The 19,101-nt window shown below is 42.1% G+C and overlaps 1 protein-coding gene across 1 annotated transcript; it reads right to left on the reverse strand.

The window, feature by feature from the left end:
• Positions 1-574: 574 nt before the first annotated feature.
• Positions 575-5,614, reverse strand: LOC147617314 (uncharacterized). Its single transcript, XM_086776964.1, has 6 exons — positions 5,503-5,614; positions 2,892-4,731; positions 2,710-2,788; positions 1,965-2,611; positions 1,756-1,854; positions 575-1,119 (listed from the first exon to the last, which is right to left on the reverse strand). The coding sequence occupies exons 2-6, from the start codon at positions 4,665-4,667 to the stop codon at positions 919-921; spliced, it is 2,802 nt and encodes a 933-aa protein (XP_086633090.1). The 5' UTR covers positions 4,668-4,731; positions 5,503-5,614; the 3' UTR covers positions 575-918.
• Positions 5,615-19,101: the final 13,487 nt, after the last annotated feature.

Raw genomic sequence — 19,101 nt, forward strand, 5'->3', positions numbered from 1 at the left:
TCAAGCTCCCCCGCATTCTTGTGTGTGTGTGCTTGCTTGCAAGGAGCTCAAGCTCATCTCCCCCGCATTCTTGTGTGTGTGTGTTTGCTTGTAATGAGCTCAAGCTCACCCTCTGCCCCACATTCTTCTCATATAATCCTGATCAAATAGATATGCGAGACCACGGAAGAGGACCATTGACAAAACGAGAAAGAAGCACAGCATCAAACACAGCTTGAGGAACTTGTCAAGCCTTTCATCGATAAGGTAGATTGGGGCAACATCAACAAAGGCCAAGGTGGAATTGTGAAGCATCCCAAGACCAAGAGCGTTGCCCAAAAAGGGAGAGCTCTTAAGAAATGTTATCAAAAGAAGGAGTTCTCAAGGAGGCGTTGTAGGTCAAAAGGAGAATAAAGAGAAGTTGAGCATTACTATTTCATTCAGAAAATCAGAAAATTCGACAAGGTTAAGCATGCTTAATGCTTACGGAAAGGGCTGTATCGTTTAACAACTTGAATTTTCTTACTTTCCTTCGGGACCATGAAGTAACCATCGTCATCATCATCCTTTCTCTCTCTCTATATATATATCTCTCTCTCTCGATGAACAAGCAGCATCATGAGAAGACTACATAGAAGTGAAAATGCCTTGCCTTCATAGATGATGGCATGTCTAAAAGCTAACCGCACAGCATACCAATGCCCATCAATTTAGATTTTAGCTTTAGACATTTCAACTCTATTTCTCCACCCAAAAATAGCCTTGAAGCACTTGACACAACCTTTGATTATAATTGCATGGACCATGTCCAAGACTTTAAGCTTGCGCCCTTCTAACCCTCACAGAATAGGTGCAGTTGTTAGGTCCTTTAACGACTCACAAATGGTGATGAAGAATTGAACAAGTCAAGCCTTTCTTCTTAGCTTGATCAGATTGCCCTCAACAGCTCCCTTTCTTCTTCTCAGCTGCATCAACTGCAAGCTGCTCATCATGAGTAGAGAGGATGCTGCTGCTCGCCTCCAAAGCTGGCCTACGGGGCTCTGTAGTGGAGTCAGAGAGGGCATCTGAGTGGAACACCTTAACATGGCAGAGCTGACCGCCCAATTCATCTGCAAAGGTGAGCTTTCTCTCTTGCATACGCTGCAAAAAAGTTAAAACATCACATACAACCAGCCCACAAGATTTAATTACAACACCAGGGACCCAAAAAAAAAGGTAGAAAAGTCACAATTTGCAACATAAGCACATGCACTCAGGTTTTTGCAAACTCTAATGCTATCACGCAAAGCAACAGCCTCTGGAATCCAAAAGCATGCTCTCTCTCTCACACAGCATGCATGCGTGTGTGTGTGTGTGTGTGTGTGTGTGTGTGAGAGAGAGAGAGAGAGAGAGAACGGGGGGAGAGAGAGAACGAGAGAGTTGGGGGAAGGGGAGGGGTGCTACAGTACAGGCAAGATACAGAGGAAAAAGGCTCAGTCAAGTGGTAATAAGGACAAAGAATAAACTCTCCCATGCTTTTACAGACAATTTGCAACATAAGCACAAGCTCTCAGGCTGTTTGCTTTGATCATAATGCCATCACGTAAAGCAACAACAACTAATATAATCAATCTAAAAGCATGTAGGCAAGCCCTCTCTGCATGCATGCTATGCAAGCTCTCTCTGCATGCATGCACATCTTAGGAGGGAGGATAAGTACATGCAAGATGCAAAGGAGGAAAAAAGCTTTATCAAGACACGTGCAGGCAAGCTCTGAGATGGGGACATGAGACATACCATGATCTTACAGTAGCGATTACAGTCGCGTGCCATTCTAACCAGCCACTTTTTAGCTGTTTCTTCCGTTTCTAGCGCATTACTCGTGGCCATTTTCAACTGCACATTGGAAAAAACCATGATCAGTGACATCAATACAAAAGCCCAGTTCATCTGCAGACTCACTTGCACTAATGCATTCACACAAGTAATGGGGTAAGCTTCTCTACCTGGTCTAAACTCAAGACAGAAGATGGACTTCGTTGTTTAACAGAACTTTGAATAAGCCTATCTTCTACTATACCACGCAAGATGCTCAAATCCTTCATGAGCTTCACAGCAAGCCCTTCAATATCTTGCATTTGGCGTTGAGAAAACTCAGATGCCCTCTCAGCACGGGACCGCACAGAGACGCATCCCTCACAACAACATGGGCCCTGACAGGCCTGGGAGGTTGATCTCAGGATTCCTTTTGCTGGGATTGAAGGGGATAATCCAACAGGTGAAGTTCCATTTGTAGCCTTTCTAGGCTCTTGGGGGGATGGAGAAGGTGAAGTGTGTAATACAAGAGAGTGCTTCTGGGGATGTGAAGGTGTTTGCCGAAAAGCAATAGCTGTTGGTCCTGCAACATGCCTATCAGACGAGGAAGGGGTTGGTGATGAGGCCTTGGGTTGGTAAGGTTTCAAAAACATTCGTTTCTGCCGATTGTGGCAGGGAGACCCATGTATAGCTTCCTCTCTGTGGCCAGTCATCTCAGTTGCACCAAAGGGTTCACTGCTAATTTCACTTTTTTTCCGGCTGGACATATCAACCCATTTTTCACTGAAGCTGTTCTGCCCAATGAAGCCCTTGAAAGAATGAGGAAACCTCTTCACACCTGCAAAAAAGCGCCCATCTGTCATCAACAGGTACAGATCTCCTAACTTTCTTCCGGCGCAAAACAAAGCTTGTGGTTACTTGGTGGCCCAACAATACCTCTGTTTTCCAGGGTGTAGCCAAACTCTCCAAGCTTGGACGCCTGAAGAAGCTTCTCTTGAGAAAATGGAGATATGGCCTGCAGATAGTCTCTAAGCTTTAGCAAACAGAAGACCTTTCAAAAACGTGAAATTAGTGACCGCATTTGAACATAGTACAAAGACCCAAAAAAACCAACTTACTTTTCGTTTACAAGGAATCTTCGCAGGTTTCTGCTGACACTCCTCTTCGATTTCGAAGCTTTCAATCCCATTCAAGCCAGCCGGCAGCTCAGATAACCCCTCATTATTTACCGTACTGAAATTGCCTCTAGATTGCTTTAAAGGACTGATCGTTGGTATACATTTTGTGATAGAGTCAGTTCTGCTAGAGATGTGGTCCTCAGGGAAATCTTCAGGGGACCTGTATCTTTCCTCACTCTGAATAAGCTCTTCACTTGCATCCTTGGGAAGCTTGCAAACTCCTTTTCTGTCATGCAACTGCGTTGCAGGTCCTGGCTGCTCGCCACCACCAGCACCAGTAGGAGAGAGGCTTACCTTGATATCCCTGGTCATTGACATTTTAGACGTCTTTTCCTGCCCAAACAACTTAACATGGCCTTGACCTTGTTGAAGGTCCGATAAATAACAGGCTTTCTGAGATGGATTTTGTGAGTTGGGCTTGCGAACAACCCTGATCTGTGATAGATCTGAATTGGAGAGTGTGGCAGAGAGGGTCTTGTAACATGTTTTCATTCCCCAAGTACCAAAATTGCCTGTCTGCAACCCTTCAGGCAATGCAGCTTTTGATGTGCCAATGTCTGATTCATCTTCTAGTTCTAACCTTACTGTTGAATGAGTGAGGGGGGAAACCAACATCTCAGGGCTGTCTTCAACACCACTAGCTTTAGCAGTGGTGGGTAGTTCTTTTTTGCAAGACCCAGAGCCCTCGTTGGGTTCACCAGCTCTCAATGCATGACCAGCTGTGTTACAACCTTTGACTACCACATTCTCTGGTAAAGCATGGCCTAGAGAAATGCTTGGAGAAGAATCCGACTGATACTTGTCAACTTTTGGAACTGAATTGGCAGAGCAAGTTGAATTAGTATTCAGAATTGAAGAAGGGCCAACAGAGCCAACCTTTCCGATGCTCTCTGGAAGTTTCTGCTGCAATTTTTTGTGTTTTTTGGTTCTTCGGCGACAACAATGTTGCTGCTGCCACATCTGCAGAGTCCATTCATCATCCTCGTTGACCTCTGTTTTAGCCAGAACCACTGTTGCAGAGCCTATAAAAGCTTTTCTTCTATGGGATGTCGATCCTTCAATAACACCAGCCTTTGAGATCTGAACACTAGCTTCATGCAGCAGACTTCCAGATGTATCAGACGAAGATGCAATGCCTACAGCATCTTCTCCAAGAGAAACATTATCGCTAGAACCTGCACTGTCGGATGTAGAGTCCTCCAAATGTAGCTCCAAGCCAACCGTGGGTACTTCAGTATCCACACTCAATGGGGTGCCAGGGCAGCTGATGGGATGTAAGTAAGTACTTGAAGGGAGCATGGTGGAGACAAAGCAACCCTCAATATTCAGGGAACTTTTAATGGCTTTCTTGAGAGAGTTTTGCATTTCCTTAAGGGTCATCTTCTCCAGTTCTACATTCTCATTGGTAAAGGCTTGAGCCCATGATGTCCTTGACAGACCAAGCTGGGTCCCAGCACCTCCATCTGCGTTGCAAGCATTTGGAGCCCTATTGAGCACATGTGAGTCATTCTCCTTGTTTACAGAAATCAGAGCTCCGTTTTCATCCCCTTGAGCTGATTGTTCCTGCTTTTGATTCTTCCATTTTACTGACAAACACCCTAAAATATCATCCATTGATCTTAGCTTGCTGCCGTTTTGCACTTCATTTGGAGACTTGACCACCCCTGAACCAGAAAGCTTATTCATGTACCAAGCTTGATCGTTGGCGTCATGCATATCGCTGTTAAACGAAAGGAGAGACTGGATATGAGTTTTGCTTGAGCTATTAGTGCAAGAACTTCTGCACATACAAAACACAAATATAAGGCAAAAATTCAAGGAGCACCAAAATGCTCTGGTGGTAGACATTCATGTTATAGCAATCACTGTTTTACTTGATGGAAAACAAAAACACATCAAGTGCAGATGAAATAGAGATTACCAAGCAGCAATCAGCCAGAGACTCTACGTAAGAATTGCTTAAGCCGACCAGAGGAAAAAACGCTCTCTCTAGTATGCTGCCAGAGTACCTACCCGTACATGCATGCATAGGGCACTCACAGGAAGGCGGGAGTTTGGATGGGCAAGATTGCCGGTCCTTCACTGGCAGGCGGCCATAGTGTGTACCCCTGATGGGGGCATAGCCCTATAGGTATAACCATCCATAGAAATCATTTGGGCTGACAAAGAAAATAAAAACCCTGTCTTACACGGTCACCAAACACAGGCAGATAGTCATTTCCTAGAAAAATGAACGGCCTCTGTGTGACATTTCAATGGGGAGCTTGATGTCTACGACCTTATGGAACTTGTACCAAGATGTGTACAAAAATGGAGATTTTTACCAGATATAGCCCTCATCTTCTGGGAAAGAGGAAATGTGGTTGCAAATGATCATGAACGATAGAAAAGCATGGGACACAGTTAGGAACATTGACAAGGGGAAGACAGCATTGTGAGGAAATAAATAACAAATTAGGCTTTTCTTTTGTAAGAAGAGGGTTACGGAAGGTAAACCCACTCTCTCTCTCTCTCTCTCTCTCTCTCGTCCACAGACGAGAAGCACACTGACCTTGAAAGATGACCTCGGTCGCAGGCTTGCAGAAATGCACACGCTTCTCTTGTCCTGGTCGAAAGATCGCTCGGCACCTTCCAAACCCACAACAATGAACTGGGTTGTATTAAGGAGGCGGCACACACACACAGAGAGAGAGAGAGAGAGAGAGAGAGAGAGAGAGAGGAGGGAAACATGCGTAGCTAGGCGGGAACGGGAAATTTTGCAGACAAAAAATTCCACGTGGAAGGGCAGCCTTCAATACGCCCAGATAGAGACAAAGAGTGATGTATACATTCATACGTGTTTAAGAGCACGTAAAGTCACCTGGGCGTCCACGCCCGGATGCCCATGTTCTCTTGGTGCTACTAGTATGGGTGTTTACAGACTATGGGCACATGCCCACGGAAAAGGCGTCCTGCAAGAGAGATGTGGGGAGCGGTGATTGTTGGGCTCTAGTCAACAAACACATCAGCGCTGAGGGTGCATGGGCGTGGTCACAGCCTGTAAAGAAATGTCAAATGGGCGGGTGATTGTGATGATCTGATTGGTTGGGCAAAACTTTTTCGTGGGCTTCCACCCAAGTGTGTAAACACTCTAAGGCAATGGCGTTATATTTCTATCATCACCTTTTTTGGCCACATGTTTTTATATCCACGCTAAGTGCTTCGTGTATTAGATTTTAGGATATCTCCAAGCTTACATGTTGGATGATCATCGAAATACCAAGCTTATGACTTGTGTAGCATCGGTAGTATATCTATATTGTTATGTCATGTGTTGTGTGGACATAACATGGCTAGTGTTGGAGGTCGGCCGGATGGTTCTTATAGCACTCTTTTTATTGAATTTGATTTTGTCTATAAGGAGCCTTATGAGGTGGTTGACTACCAGGGATAATCTCAATTATGTCGTCTTTTGGACAAGATGTAGGTAGTCCCGGGGGTAGATCATTGATAAAGGAGTCTTTGAATTGATCTAGAAAAAGATGTTGACTAGGTGACAAACTATGGTCAATTGCTTCAATTTCATTTACATATATCATGTAAGCTTTGTCTTGTTTACATAAAGCACGTTTAGCTTGTATGTGTGATAGAAGTGGAAAAAATTCATCGGTGGCATCACACTACTATGAAGAGTTAAAGTTTGGTTTTGGTGTGTGATCCACATCGTATGTGTGTTATAATCAATTTGAGGATTGAATTGATGACGAAAGGGCATATTTAGAATGATATCACTGGTATACAATGGTGCAATTAAGAATTCTCTTTTCTCTTTTATAAGGACCAATGAAATTCTCTAGTTGCCTAATTTTCTTAGTACCATTGTAACATGTACCTTGGAATGCAGATTTGACCTTATAAAAAGATGGGTGTGTTTCTAATTACAACTTCTTAACAACACATTCTGAAATAAAATCATGCATACTAACATCATCATGCAACACAATAATAACATAACCTTTGATTTTACCCTCCATCTTAAGTAAAGAATAAGACAAAATAGGGTTACATGGCATATCTCTTTGTTCAGGACTACCATCATCATGTAGCGTGTCTTTGGACCAATTTAGAGCATAATCACCATCATTGTTGGGTACCTCTTCGATGTTATGAAGTGGAGCAGTTGATGGTCTAACATTCTTCCAATATCGACGAGGGCGAGGTTTGTTTGCAATATTAGTATTGTGACTAATAGGATTGGGTTGAGATAAATTGCTTTGATCATTAATAGTCTTTACATTTTGAGTGGGATTTGTGCGTATATTGTTAGGTGCTATCCAAAGATTTCTATTTGCATTAAAATTGTTAAAAGAACATGACCTAGTAGGAGTACCATAATGACAAGGCATTGGCTATCGATTGTTAGTGAAACTCGAAGTTTGTTGATTGTTGGATGAAAAAGCATTGAATTGTGTGGAGGGGTTTTGAGCAAACCTCTTTTGTGTTCTACATCATGGGCTAAAGAAATAGCTTCATCAAGCGTAGGGGGTTTGAACATGTTTACCTCGGCTTAAATAGTCTCTTTGAGTCTTGATTTGTAATGACTTTGAATTGTATTTTCAGGTAGTTCTTCAAGCATACGGAGTTAAAGTAGAGTTTGCCAAAATTTCTCTGTGTATTGTGATATAGTCTCATAATCAGACATAGTCAAAGTATTCCATAAGAGTATTTAAAATAGGGTGGCAAAAAGCTAGACTTCACTTTACATTGGAATTCCACCCAAGTACTTGATTTGTCGCTACCTTTACAATGGAATTCCACCTAAGTACTTGATTTGTCGCTACCTTTACGAAGAACGATCTGCAATAACGATGCACGATCAACCATGTGGTTGGCAATACATTTGACCTTATTTAGTTTTGAAAGGTCTCATGAGAAAAATAATAATCCAATCGACTTAACCATGAAAGTACGAGACGACATCCTTTTTGCCATCAAATTTGACAAAAGAAAAAGTATGATGGCTAATCTACTGTCCTTTTTTGTTTGTTGAGCGTTGAATGTAGCCTTAATGATTTTGGCAATACGGGCATATTTAGACTGTGGAGTGGCAACTTCATTACCATCAAATCATTGTTTGAGGGTGAGGCTGTTAAGGCTCACCCTAACCCTCCTTGAAACATATCCAAAAAGAGATTACTCGGTGAACCGCAACTGTCGTGAGGATCTTTCCAATGGCCGACCTCGTAACCCTTGAGGTCTCCAAGCTCTACAACTCCTTGAGAAGCAATTCCACCGCGTCTCCTGTGAGCGTTGTCACACCGCCGCATTGCACTATGGGTCCTTGTTCCTCCTCTCACCTCATTTCACTCACACACACTCATTAGCATGCATTAGGGAGAGAGATTAACAGGAGGATTAGCAAGAGCAAAACTTAATTGCACAATGGGAGAGTATCTTGTATTATGAGAGAAATTCACTTATATACATGGCCATAAGTGTTCACACTCACTTAAACTGTGGCCGACCGGGCACTTTAGGCTCATAAGAGGCCTAACGCTATTACAATGACTACTCTCATAATATATCCATGAAGTACATCACTTAGGACTTCATCCTAACTTGCTACCACATGCTCTTGAAGTGGGAATTGCCATAAATACTCTGTCACACCACTACGGGCGCCCGTCCAAGTTGTAGCTTTGGACACTATTGCTTGATATCTTGAATGTATGACCCTTTGGTGTATCTACCATGACTCCTTGATGTAAGATAATGGCGGTAGCTCTTGTTAATCCTAGAATTGGATTAACATTTCTTCCTTCCTGAGATGACGATCGCGTCCGTGTGATCGCGTTGAAGACCTTTGTGTGGGGAGAATGAACAAGCTTTGTCGATGGCTTGATGTTGAATGACGTTCAATGGTCTTTGTTCCTCTAGAGGAAATAAGAAAAGCTAGTTAATGAATGAAGAGGTTAGTGTTGTATTGGAAATTCCTAACGGGGTGGGAGACTTTTGCGAATGATTGCATATTTATATTTGTGTGAGCCCTTTTTTTTTGGCTCACTTTGTTTGTGGCAATCATCGGCAAAGTTACATGTGATTTTTGTTAGGGGGGATAGTAAGAGATGTTAATAATGGGAGACAAGAGAGAGAAGGATCCAAATGAATGTAGACTTAATCATCAGAACGGGATGGTGATTCTCAGTTCCTCATTTGATTCATTGAAGGAACATTCATCATTTGAAGTAATTGGCTTGTGATGATGTCCCTTTGTGTGGCAGGATGTTATTGAGGAGGACCTGATCCTGTCTTCTTCTGCCCATGTGCTTTTTATGTTTTTATGCATAATTAAGTGCTCTTAGAAGTAGATTTTCACGAAGTACAAGAATTGAGTCATATAGACTCTTATTGAACTGCTCTGTGTTGAAGTAGCCACTTGTTGGTGAGGATTGAAAGAATTACGTTGACTTGCAAGGCTAATATAGATATCTTCACTAAGGATTGAAGATCATTGATTTGTGAAGATGGTGGCATCGTTTGGAGAGGTTTGTGATTTGAAGGAAAATTCCAGGCGATGGGATGTACCATTGACAGGCTTTCGCCCACCATGGCCCCCCCATCTAGAGATGCACTTGGAAGTTGTCGATGGTGAGGCTTTGGTGTAAATGTTCTCTAGTGCATGAGTATGGATATAAAATGCAGGATTATGACGTGAAACACTGAGGCGTGAAAGACCAGACGTGAAGGACTAAGATGTGAAAGACCATGACATGAAAGTCCAAGACATGAAAGAGCAGACGTGAAAGTCCAAGACGTGAAAGTCCAAGACGTGAAAGACCATGACGTGAAACATATGACGTGAATTGTCAGACATCAAAGAGCAGATGTGAAAGTCCAAGATGTGAAGGACTAAGACGTGAACAACCAAGATGTGAATCTGCAGACGTGAAACTGCAGGGACTGTGTTGGTGCTGAATGCACGAGAGTGGTTTTGTTTGCTTGCTATTACTTGGGCATCCATTCTTATAGAACTTTAGGTGAAGTTGTTGGGGTTGAAGTCGGTGGTGAGGTTTTCAATTTTGGCAACCATATGATGGAATTACCATCATAGTATCCTTGTTGTTAAAGCACAGGCACATGTACCCATCTTTGATGAACATTGTAAAGTGGTGGTCGATGTGCTTGGTGCTGAGGCTTTCTTTTTTGTGCAAGCTTAGAGGACTTTGTGATGCACTTGGGGACCCAAGATTTGGTATTTCTTTGGTAGTACCCTTGTGCTTGTAGCAATGTTTTTGGTACCCACACTTGTTGCATTGGATGAGTTCTTTGAGGAACTCGCATAGGCTTTTATGGACGTTGTTGTGGATTACTTTTCTTTTTCCTTGGCTTTCGAGTGCTACATTGAGGAAGAGGTTTTGACTGTCGAGGCACCCAATTTTAATTGGCACCTTCATAGTTGCTTCTCCACCCACATTTTATACTATTAAGATATTGTGATTGTGGTAGTCTTGGTGGAGTTTTCTTTAGGGTTGATGTGGAAGGTTTGGGGCCCTCCTTGAATTTGTGGTTGGCACTGAGGCTGCAAGTTAGAGACTCATTGGCATTGTGGATGATGAGGTTAGAGTCTCTTGTAGAGTGGTTGTCGATGATGAGGCCTTTGAGCATATGGTTGTCTCCTTTGATGAGGTTTGCCGATGAAGATGCATAGGATCCGGGGCCTTTCCTTTGAGTTCCCTATTAGAGATAGGTGGTTTGGCTGTGGGAATTTCTTTAGGAATAGATGTCGATTACGAGGTCTTGGCATCAAACTTCGTAGGTGAGGATGGGATTGAAGGAGTAGAGGCTTTATCGGAGTCGGTTGTTGACGCAAATTGTAGGTCCTTGTGTAGAGGGGCTTTTGTGGAAGAGGCTTGTATCCTTTTTCGTTCAGCATCATAGATATCCCCATTAAAGTTGGATCCTGTTCCTGGCAGTATGGTATTGTCAACTTTTTGTCATTGACCATATCACACTCTCATTCTCAAAGCTCTGGTCATCTGCTTCTCTAGCTCACCCATTGATACTTGCTCCACGCCACCACGCTCTTATTCTCGAAGCTCTCGCACAGCACTCGACACCATGACACTCCATCTTAGAAGGATCGCTTCTAAGTGGTGTGCCACTTCATTGCCTTGTTTTAAAGCTCAACATGATTGCAACGATGCCTAAGTTGTGTGTTGCTTCATCGCTTGGTTCTAAAGCTCAGCATACCTACAAACATCTCATCTAAAGCATAGCATAGATCTTCTATAGAGTGTACAAATCTCTAGTGGTGGAGTGCTACGATCAGCTTACGGGTCTCATTCATCTTGGAGGATTTGCAAGCTCAATTCGGACCTTTCGACGACTCTGCTAGCATCTACAATTGTCACTTCATCGTCTTACAGGGCTTAGCATATTTTTAATTGATTTAAGCACAAGTAGAGCATTAGCACTTTTGGATATGAAAGTTGTATCGTTCATAGTGCCAACAAAGCGCAACTGCCATGGCTAAGCACATCGGAAAGATTTATTTATTTAAAAAAAAAGAGAAAAAGTTTTGCATCATCACCATCACTGAGCTAGGAAGCTCTAGGCTCAGCAAAAGAGTCCTCATCATGGAGCTCAAGAGAGCTCTCATCTCAGTTCATTATAATAAAAAATAAATTTCATATTCCTAGGATAGATGAGTTGTTTGATCAACTCAAAGGTGCTAAATATTTTAGTAAGATAGATTTAAGGTCTGGATATCATCAAGGAAGAATTAGAATTAAAGATGTGCCAAAACAGCATTAAGGACATCTTCTGGGCACTGTGAGTTTTTAGTTATACCTTTTGGTCTAACTAATGCTCCTGCTACTTTTATGACCATAATGAACACTATACTTCATCCTTATTTAGGAAAGTTTGTGGGGCCAAGGGCGTCAGGCACGCTGGAGTGCAGAGGCTCGGTCCGAGGTAACTCCTCTCGGGCGAGGTAGGTCCACAGCAGCTCGTGGAGGGTCCACAAGATCCACTAAGTCGGTGTCCTCCACCTCCTGGGTCTGGAAGAAACTAGTGATGATTGGCTGGCGAGGTGGCTGGAGTCGAAGCTCTCTCAAGAAGGTGTCCCTGTGTCTGCGGAGCTCAAGCAAGAAGAGGCCTAGGCAATGCTCGTCCTGGAAGTCAATGATCCTGGACAGTGGACCAAATCCCTCACGAAATAGAAAGTGAAACCTCCCACGGATCTCATAGTATACTGGGCAACGCCATATGTAATGCTCCTCCGTCTCAACCTCTGTGTGGCATAGTCGGCAGATCCTCTCTTCTCTGAGTCTCCGTATGAGCTTCCCGACTCTGAAGTTGCGCTCAACTCTACCTATCTCCACTCTTAGGCGGTGGGATGAAACCCGTATCTGGCCAATCGCAATCCGCATGGCATGGGACATGTGAACACTCAAGTAGCCCGGCTGCTGGATGAATCCATCCTCAGTGAGTGTGAGGAAGTGATCTCTGTAGAAGTGCGTCTTCGTGGGGAGCTCTGAAGGTGTGATCCATGTGCAATGTGTGTAGAGGCTAAGAAGATCTAACCGGATAACCCGGTTGATATCCTCGTGAGACAGCCGAAGAAAAGGGGAGTCCAAACTGTACTCAAGGGGGGGTAGGTGTTCCATGTGGGGAGAGAGAGAGAGAGAGAGAGAGAGAGAGAGAGGATGTTTGGGCTGCAGGTCACGCACGGAGAGAGAAAATGAAATGATATATGAACGTCTCTAAGAGGCCATAATGGCCTATGAGACCAAAACTAGAGCAAAGCACAGTGGTGCTTGGGCAGCAACAGTCCATTTATGTCCCAAGATCAAATCTGCTTCCAACACATACTCAACCACAAAAAACTTGCAAGTGAGGGGGTTAGTTTCAATATACATTGTATGTTTAAAGTACCCTAGACATGGCATGTTCAAGTCGTGTAAAGGTAATCCTTTCAGGATGGGCCGTGAGTGTTGGTTGACCTAACAAATCCCATAGCTCTAGGGTCATGAGATTGTGTTTTTGTGTTGGATAAAGCTGTGCTTGAGTTGTGGTGATTTCATTTGCAATTTCCAATCCAACCAAAATCCTAGGGATCTTTTCAGTACGATATGTTGGAAGTTCTAGATCATGCAAGGTTTCTTCCTCCCGTATAATAGAAATTATACGTTGCATGCAGGAGTGTTCAAGGTGACTGTTTGCATGGATTCATCTAGTGAATACAACGTTTCACTTATCCAAGGTTCGCCAATGATGACATCATACTCAAGGGAATCTAGGGTGACATGAAATGTAAATTCCATATCGCCATCGATTGTTCAAGTAGTGTATGTAAGGTAACCTGGAACTTCAATGTTTTGTTCATTGGTTCCTTTTGCAAGACTATTGCTTGTCGGGGTGAGGTTAGGTTGTCCCAATGACACCCAAGTGTCTATTGTCATGATGTTATGACTTGCTCAAGGGCTAATCAATGCGTGCTTGCACTGAACATCATTGCCTATAGGGAAATCCAACCATACCGTGATAGAATCTTCCAAAGGAACCATGGATGTTTTGGTTATTGTTTTATCTTCAGATCTTGTGTCTGTTTCATATTCCCATTCACTTTCATCCTCTGTTTGGGTCTCAGCTTTTTCAAGAGTACCCAATGCGTACAATGGCACACTTGGCCCTCTGACAATTTTTAATGAGGGCTGTTTGGAAACTTGCGAATCCTGACATTCCTATTTTATGTAGTTCGTTATGTTCTTGTATAACTCAAGTTGAACCATTAAAGGTACAAGTGTTGATGTGATGCTGGCTTTATTCATGAGAGAAGAGAATTCCTCCAAATGAGGTTTTGAGAGTCTATTTTAATCTTGTAAGGGAATTATCGAATTCCTTACGTGCTTTCTCAAGCCTATAGTTCGTATAGTCTGTTTAAAATGACTCTTCTGTAGAGAGTATGTCTTCCTCTTGAAAGGGGAAGCAGTACTCTTCTAGGCTTTGAATCTTGGTTGGTGTAGGTTTGGCATTATGAGGCTCAATCACAACCGGTGACCCTGTAAGACATTCAACCATGCTAAGCATACACTCTTGAGCTCGTTTTTTTTGCGTTCCATATATGTCATGTAATCATTATTATCCATTTGGGGTGGTTGGGTGGGTTCTAGTTTCTTGATTGGTCTTTGGTGCACTGAGTGAAGAGTAAGAACTTGTTTTATCCTCACTTAGAGCGATGTACTAGAACTTGTTTCATTCTTTGACTTTCTTTGGTTTTTTAGTCTTTCATTATGTTTACCCATGCGACAAGATTGAATTTTCTTTTGGTTTTTTGTATCCTGTGTCGCATGTATGGGTGTTAAGGTTTGTGTGGTGGTCTTTGAGGTGGATGCTTCTGCATCATGTATAGCTTTTGGCTCTTCTGGGATTATGTCCTCTACAGACTCCTTTTCCCTATCTTTCAACTCGACCTTGGTTTCGATAAATTTTTGTCCTTTGTTTTTCTTGGTTTTAGAAGGTTTTGTTTTCTCTTTTGGGTTTTGTTTTAAATCATGTTCTTCTACCCATGTTGAGGTATTGTCTTTTACGTTCTTTTTTTTTACTGTTTGTCATGCCTTGGCTTGTAACCGTGTAAGCACATTCAAGGGCACCATGGCCAATTGCCCGTTTTATATACTTAAGATGTTAAGAGTTGTGTTTTGTGAGACAAGTTGCATTGAAGCAACTCGTCTTGGGCAATCTTGGAACATGTGATCAATGCCACATCGTTCATACATTAGTCTCAAGGTGTCAGTGACTATGGGCATAGAAGTATTCCAAACTGTGTAGTCTGCCACCTTGTGAGGTCCACGATAATAGAAACACTGAAGTGTCCGATTAACTACTTCCTAAGCAGTTTCTACCCTTTGGTGGATAGTTTCTGTTTGGTGCATGGAAGATGGAGGTTTTGAGTCCATTGTTGGATGAAGCGGGACACTTTTTCATATCATGATCAAAGGTTTTACAATATGTGTAGTATAGAAGAACAAGTGCCTTGTATGCACAATGGGGATTGGGATGGTCGTATTGATTGCATTCAACACAAGGCATTTCGCTCGTCACTTTTATAGGCATTAAGGATGTTCGGTTTTTGAAGGTTTACATCCTCTCTTATAGATGTCTGCTGTAATGTTTTAAGCAAGGCTGCATAAAATTCTGGGAATGTCAATTCCGAGATCGATCTTTCTTTTACCATTGCTTCACTTGGTTTAGATGAGGAACACCTCGTAGCATGATCATCTTCTAGCATGTTGTCATCTAAACATATTACTTCTTTGAAACATTGATCGAATGTTTACGAATTGGATACAATGATCAAGTTGTGTAAGTTGTTATTCTTTAAGCCCATCATGAAACATCTTCTCAATTGAACATCGTTTAATTTTTTCCATGACTCAAAACGTGAGTCCAAGAGTTTTATCCGAAGAAGGATAAAGTCTCTAATGGATTCATTTGGTTGACGCTCAATTGAATAGAGTTCTGCTACTGCACTCCATCGATCACCTTGTCTGGAAAAGCCATGTATAAAGGCTGATTTCAAGGTCTTGATCGCCGGCTCATGCGATGAACCATCGACTAGCTTTTCCTTCTAAGCATAAGTTCAATGCATGTACCTTAGTGGGGTAGTTGGGATTTCCAAAGGCTTCACATCTCTGTTTAAACATTTGAATGAATTGAATAGGGTGGGTTGTTTCGTCATATTTGTCCATAATTTTAGAAATTTGTACGGCTGTATTTCTATATAAATCATTGAGACCATATGTGAGTGCTCTTGTTGGGAGAGACTCACTGAGTCCTTGGGCCACCCCCTTCCTAGACTAGTCAGTATGTCCAAGGTGTGGGCATCCATGAAAGAGTTGCTACTTATAGGATTTGCGGGAAGGTTAGGCAAAGGACCAAAGCCTAGGGGGTGCAAAACCTGATGACACACTTGTTATAGGCATGGCCAATGGCATTGGGAGGTGAATTTGTGGCATGGATCTGAATGGCTCGAAGATGTCAGCCATTGGGTTTAGTCCTTGTGTGATCCCTAGTACTCCTTCTCTATTGTGGCCATGTCAGAGTGCCTAAATGCTCCTTAACGAGCAATTATAGTTTTTTTTCTCGCTTTTTATACCTTCCCACAGCTTGGCCTCAAGAGGCTTGGTGCACTCTTTGTTGGATCAAGCGGGTGTCCGTTTGTCCTAATTAGCTTAGGTGCTATACGCACGTGAACGACAGAGATATTTTTATGGAAAAAATGTATGCTAGGAACTTCCCAGATGGAAGAGGAGGTCCTAAAACCTATTTTCCATCTCTGTCTCAAAACAAAAAAAATTTCGAGAATTTTTTCCCTGTTTCGCAGCACGTTTTTAAGGGTGATCCAAAAGGAATTTTGAAAAACTCTGTATGAGGGAGTTGTAGTATTTTTAGAGTACTACAACTTTGTTTCCCTGAGTCATCCGTGATTTTATCATTTAGACCCTCAAAAAGTAGCCCGAATTTGGCTTGTCGTCGTTTTTGTGTCATTTTTTACAATTTTTTGTGGTTTTTGGGTTATTTTTTATCTCGATTTCTGGGTCAAATTTTGGGGCTCCGCTGGTCGAAGGCCAAAATGATCAATTTTGACTTCGGACAACCATGTCCAAAGTCAAAGAGCTCGATGTCAGCTTTTCGATGAGCCCAAGAGCGCCTTCATCGAATATATGGTTTAGGAGATACGAGCCTCCAAAGAGGGGTGTTTTCCAGAGTCTTTTTTTTTTCGCGTGAACTGCTGTTTCATGTTGTGAAACACTTTTCACGCGTGAACCGGACTTCACGTGAATATTAAATTTCATTTTTTTCCTTCTTGCGTGAACTGCTGTTTCACGCTGTGAAACACTTTTCACGCATGAACCGAACTTCACGTGGATATTAATTTTTTTATTTTTATTTTCATTTTTATTTTATTTTATTTTTTTGTGTGAACTGGTTTTTCACGACGTGAAAGGGTAAACCGAACTTCACGTGGATATTAAATTTTGAAATTTTTTCCCATGTGAACTGTTGTTTCACGCCGTGAAACCTTTTTTTTTGCGTGAACTGCTGTTTCACGTTGTGAAACATTTTTCACGCGTGAACCGGACTTTATGTGGATATTAAATTTCATTTTTTTTCCTTCCCACCCGCGTTGAACTGTTGTTTCACGCCATGAAACACTTTTCATGCATGAACCGAACTTCACGTGGATATTGAATTTTGAATTTTGAAATTTTTTTTATGTGAGCTGGTTTTTCACGATGTGAAAGGGCGAACTTGACTTCACGTGGATAAAATGAATCCAAAGTACTCAACAATTGTAAAGGAGGAGATTGATAAACTCATTGCTACTACAGATTGTATGGGCATCCAGGAAAGGGTTGGTACTTATAGGATTTGCGAGAATGTTAGGTAAGGAAGGGACCACAGCCCGGTGGGATCGAAGTGATAGGGAGTGTAAAACCCGATGACACACTCGTTATAGGCATGGCAAGCGCGCTAGTGAGGAGCTTTCATAGGCAACAACTAGCAGCTTCATGCGGCTCTACCTATATAAACCTGCGCAAGGTGAGTGCTTATACACTCACTTAGCCTGTGTCTTTGGGTTCTTTTGCCATGTCTCCTGTGCAAGTAACTCATATGGATTTACCTCTCTGATATACTAGTGATGGTATATAGACTATTAAGTCCCATAATGCCTGTCAATGGAAATCTCTTTGCTTTGTACAAAATTATGGATTAATGATTAGGTTGAAACCCATATTGTGCTCTGTCCATATTGCGTTTGCTTCAGATTGCTCATGGAAATTTTGACTTATGATGCATGAATGGATAGTGACCTCTGGTGGAATCCTATCTGTGGATCAATATCCAAATTCTGATAATATATTCTCTAGGTTTTTGGTTGAGAAGTTTTCTCAGTCTTTATGCTACACCTACTGTCGAGTCTTTCTAGCTAAGACGATCTTGGCATTGTACTTATGGGCACATCATGAAATCTAATCTTTAGATGCCCTAAACTCCTATACACACATTGAGGATACAGAGCTGTGCATAATAAATTTTTCCTCTAAAAACCATGTTACGATGCCCTATGGTTGTTTACTATAGGCTTGATATAGACTAGTTGAGCATTTTGATTTTTTCAAAAGTTTTAACTGTAGTCTTGCATGGCTTAGTATCCACGATGCTGATTTAATATCAATGATGATATTTTTTCTTGTTTTTCTGTTGTGATGATCTCTCAGTCTTTTATAATTGCACCTATAGTTGAGTTTGTGATGGTGATTGATCGGGAGGTGCATTTGTGGCATAGATCTCAATGGCTCGAAGATGTCAGCCACCATTGGGTTTAGTCCTTGTGTGATCCCTAGCAATCCCTCTATTGTGGCCATGTCAAAGTGCCTAAATGCTCCTTAATGAGCAAACACTTTTTTTTTTTGCTTTTTATATTCTCCTACGGCCCGTTAGCCTCAAGAGGCTTGGCGTACTCTTCGTTGGGTCAAACGGGTGTCCGTTCACCCTAAATAACTTAGGCACTATATGCATGTGAATGACCTTAGATATAATTTTCTGTAAAAAGCATATGCTAGTAGCTTCCCAAATGGAAGAGGAGGTCCTAAAACCTATTTTCCATCACTGTCTCAAGTCGGAAAAAAAATTCAAGAAATTTTTCCATGTTTCGTAGCATGTTTTTTAGGCTGTTCCAAAAGGAATTTTGAAAAACTTTATATGAGGGAGTTGTATTTTTGGAGTATTACAACTTTGCTTCCTTGAGTCGTCCGTGATATTGTCATTTGGACCCTCAAAAAGTAGCCCGAATATGGCTCGTTGTCGTTTTCGCACTGTTTTTTGCGATTTTTCGTGGTTTTTTGGGTTGAAATTTGAGGTTGCTGGTCGGAGGCCAAAATGGTCGATTTTGACTTTGGACAGCTACGTCCAAAGTCGAAGAGCTCGATGTCAGCTTTTCGATGAGCCATAGAGCTTCTTCATCGGATATACGGTTTAGGAGATACGGGCCTCCAAACAGGGGTGTTTTCGAGAGTTTCTTTTTTTTTTCTTTCTTTCAGCCGACAGACCCCTGTTCACGTCATGAAGTGGACTTCATGGGGGTTTCATAAATTTAGAT

The sequence above is a fragment of the Cibotium barometz genome, chromosome 37 (genome assembly GCF_041138505.1).
Source record: "Cibotium barometz isolate CiBa-2024 chromosome 37, ASM4113850v1, whole genome shotgun sequence".
Classification (NCBI taxonomy): Eukaryota; Viridiplantae; Streptophyta; class Polypodiopsida; order Cyatheales; family Cibotiaceae; genus Cibotium; species Cibotium barometz.

Excerpts from the sequence above, each read along its gene's own strand:
- LOC147617314 (XM_086776964.1), bottom strand. The coding sequence starts at position 4,667 with ATGCATGACGCCAACGATCAAGCTTGGTACATGAATAAGCTTTCTGGT. Across the intron at positions 2,789-2,891 it reads AGATTCCTTGTAAACGAAAA|GCCATATCTCCATTTTCTCA; the intron begins GTAAGTTGGTTT and ends GACTATCTGCAG. Across the intron at positions 1,120-1,755 it reads ATCGCTACTGTAAGATCATG|CGTATGCAAGAGAGAAAGCT; the intron begins GTATGTCTCATG and ends ACTTTTTTGCAG.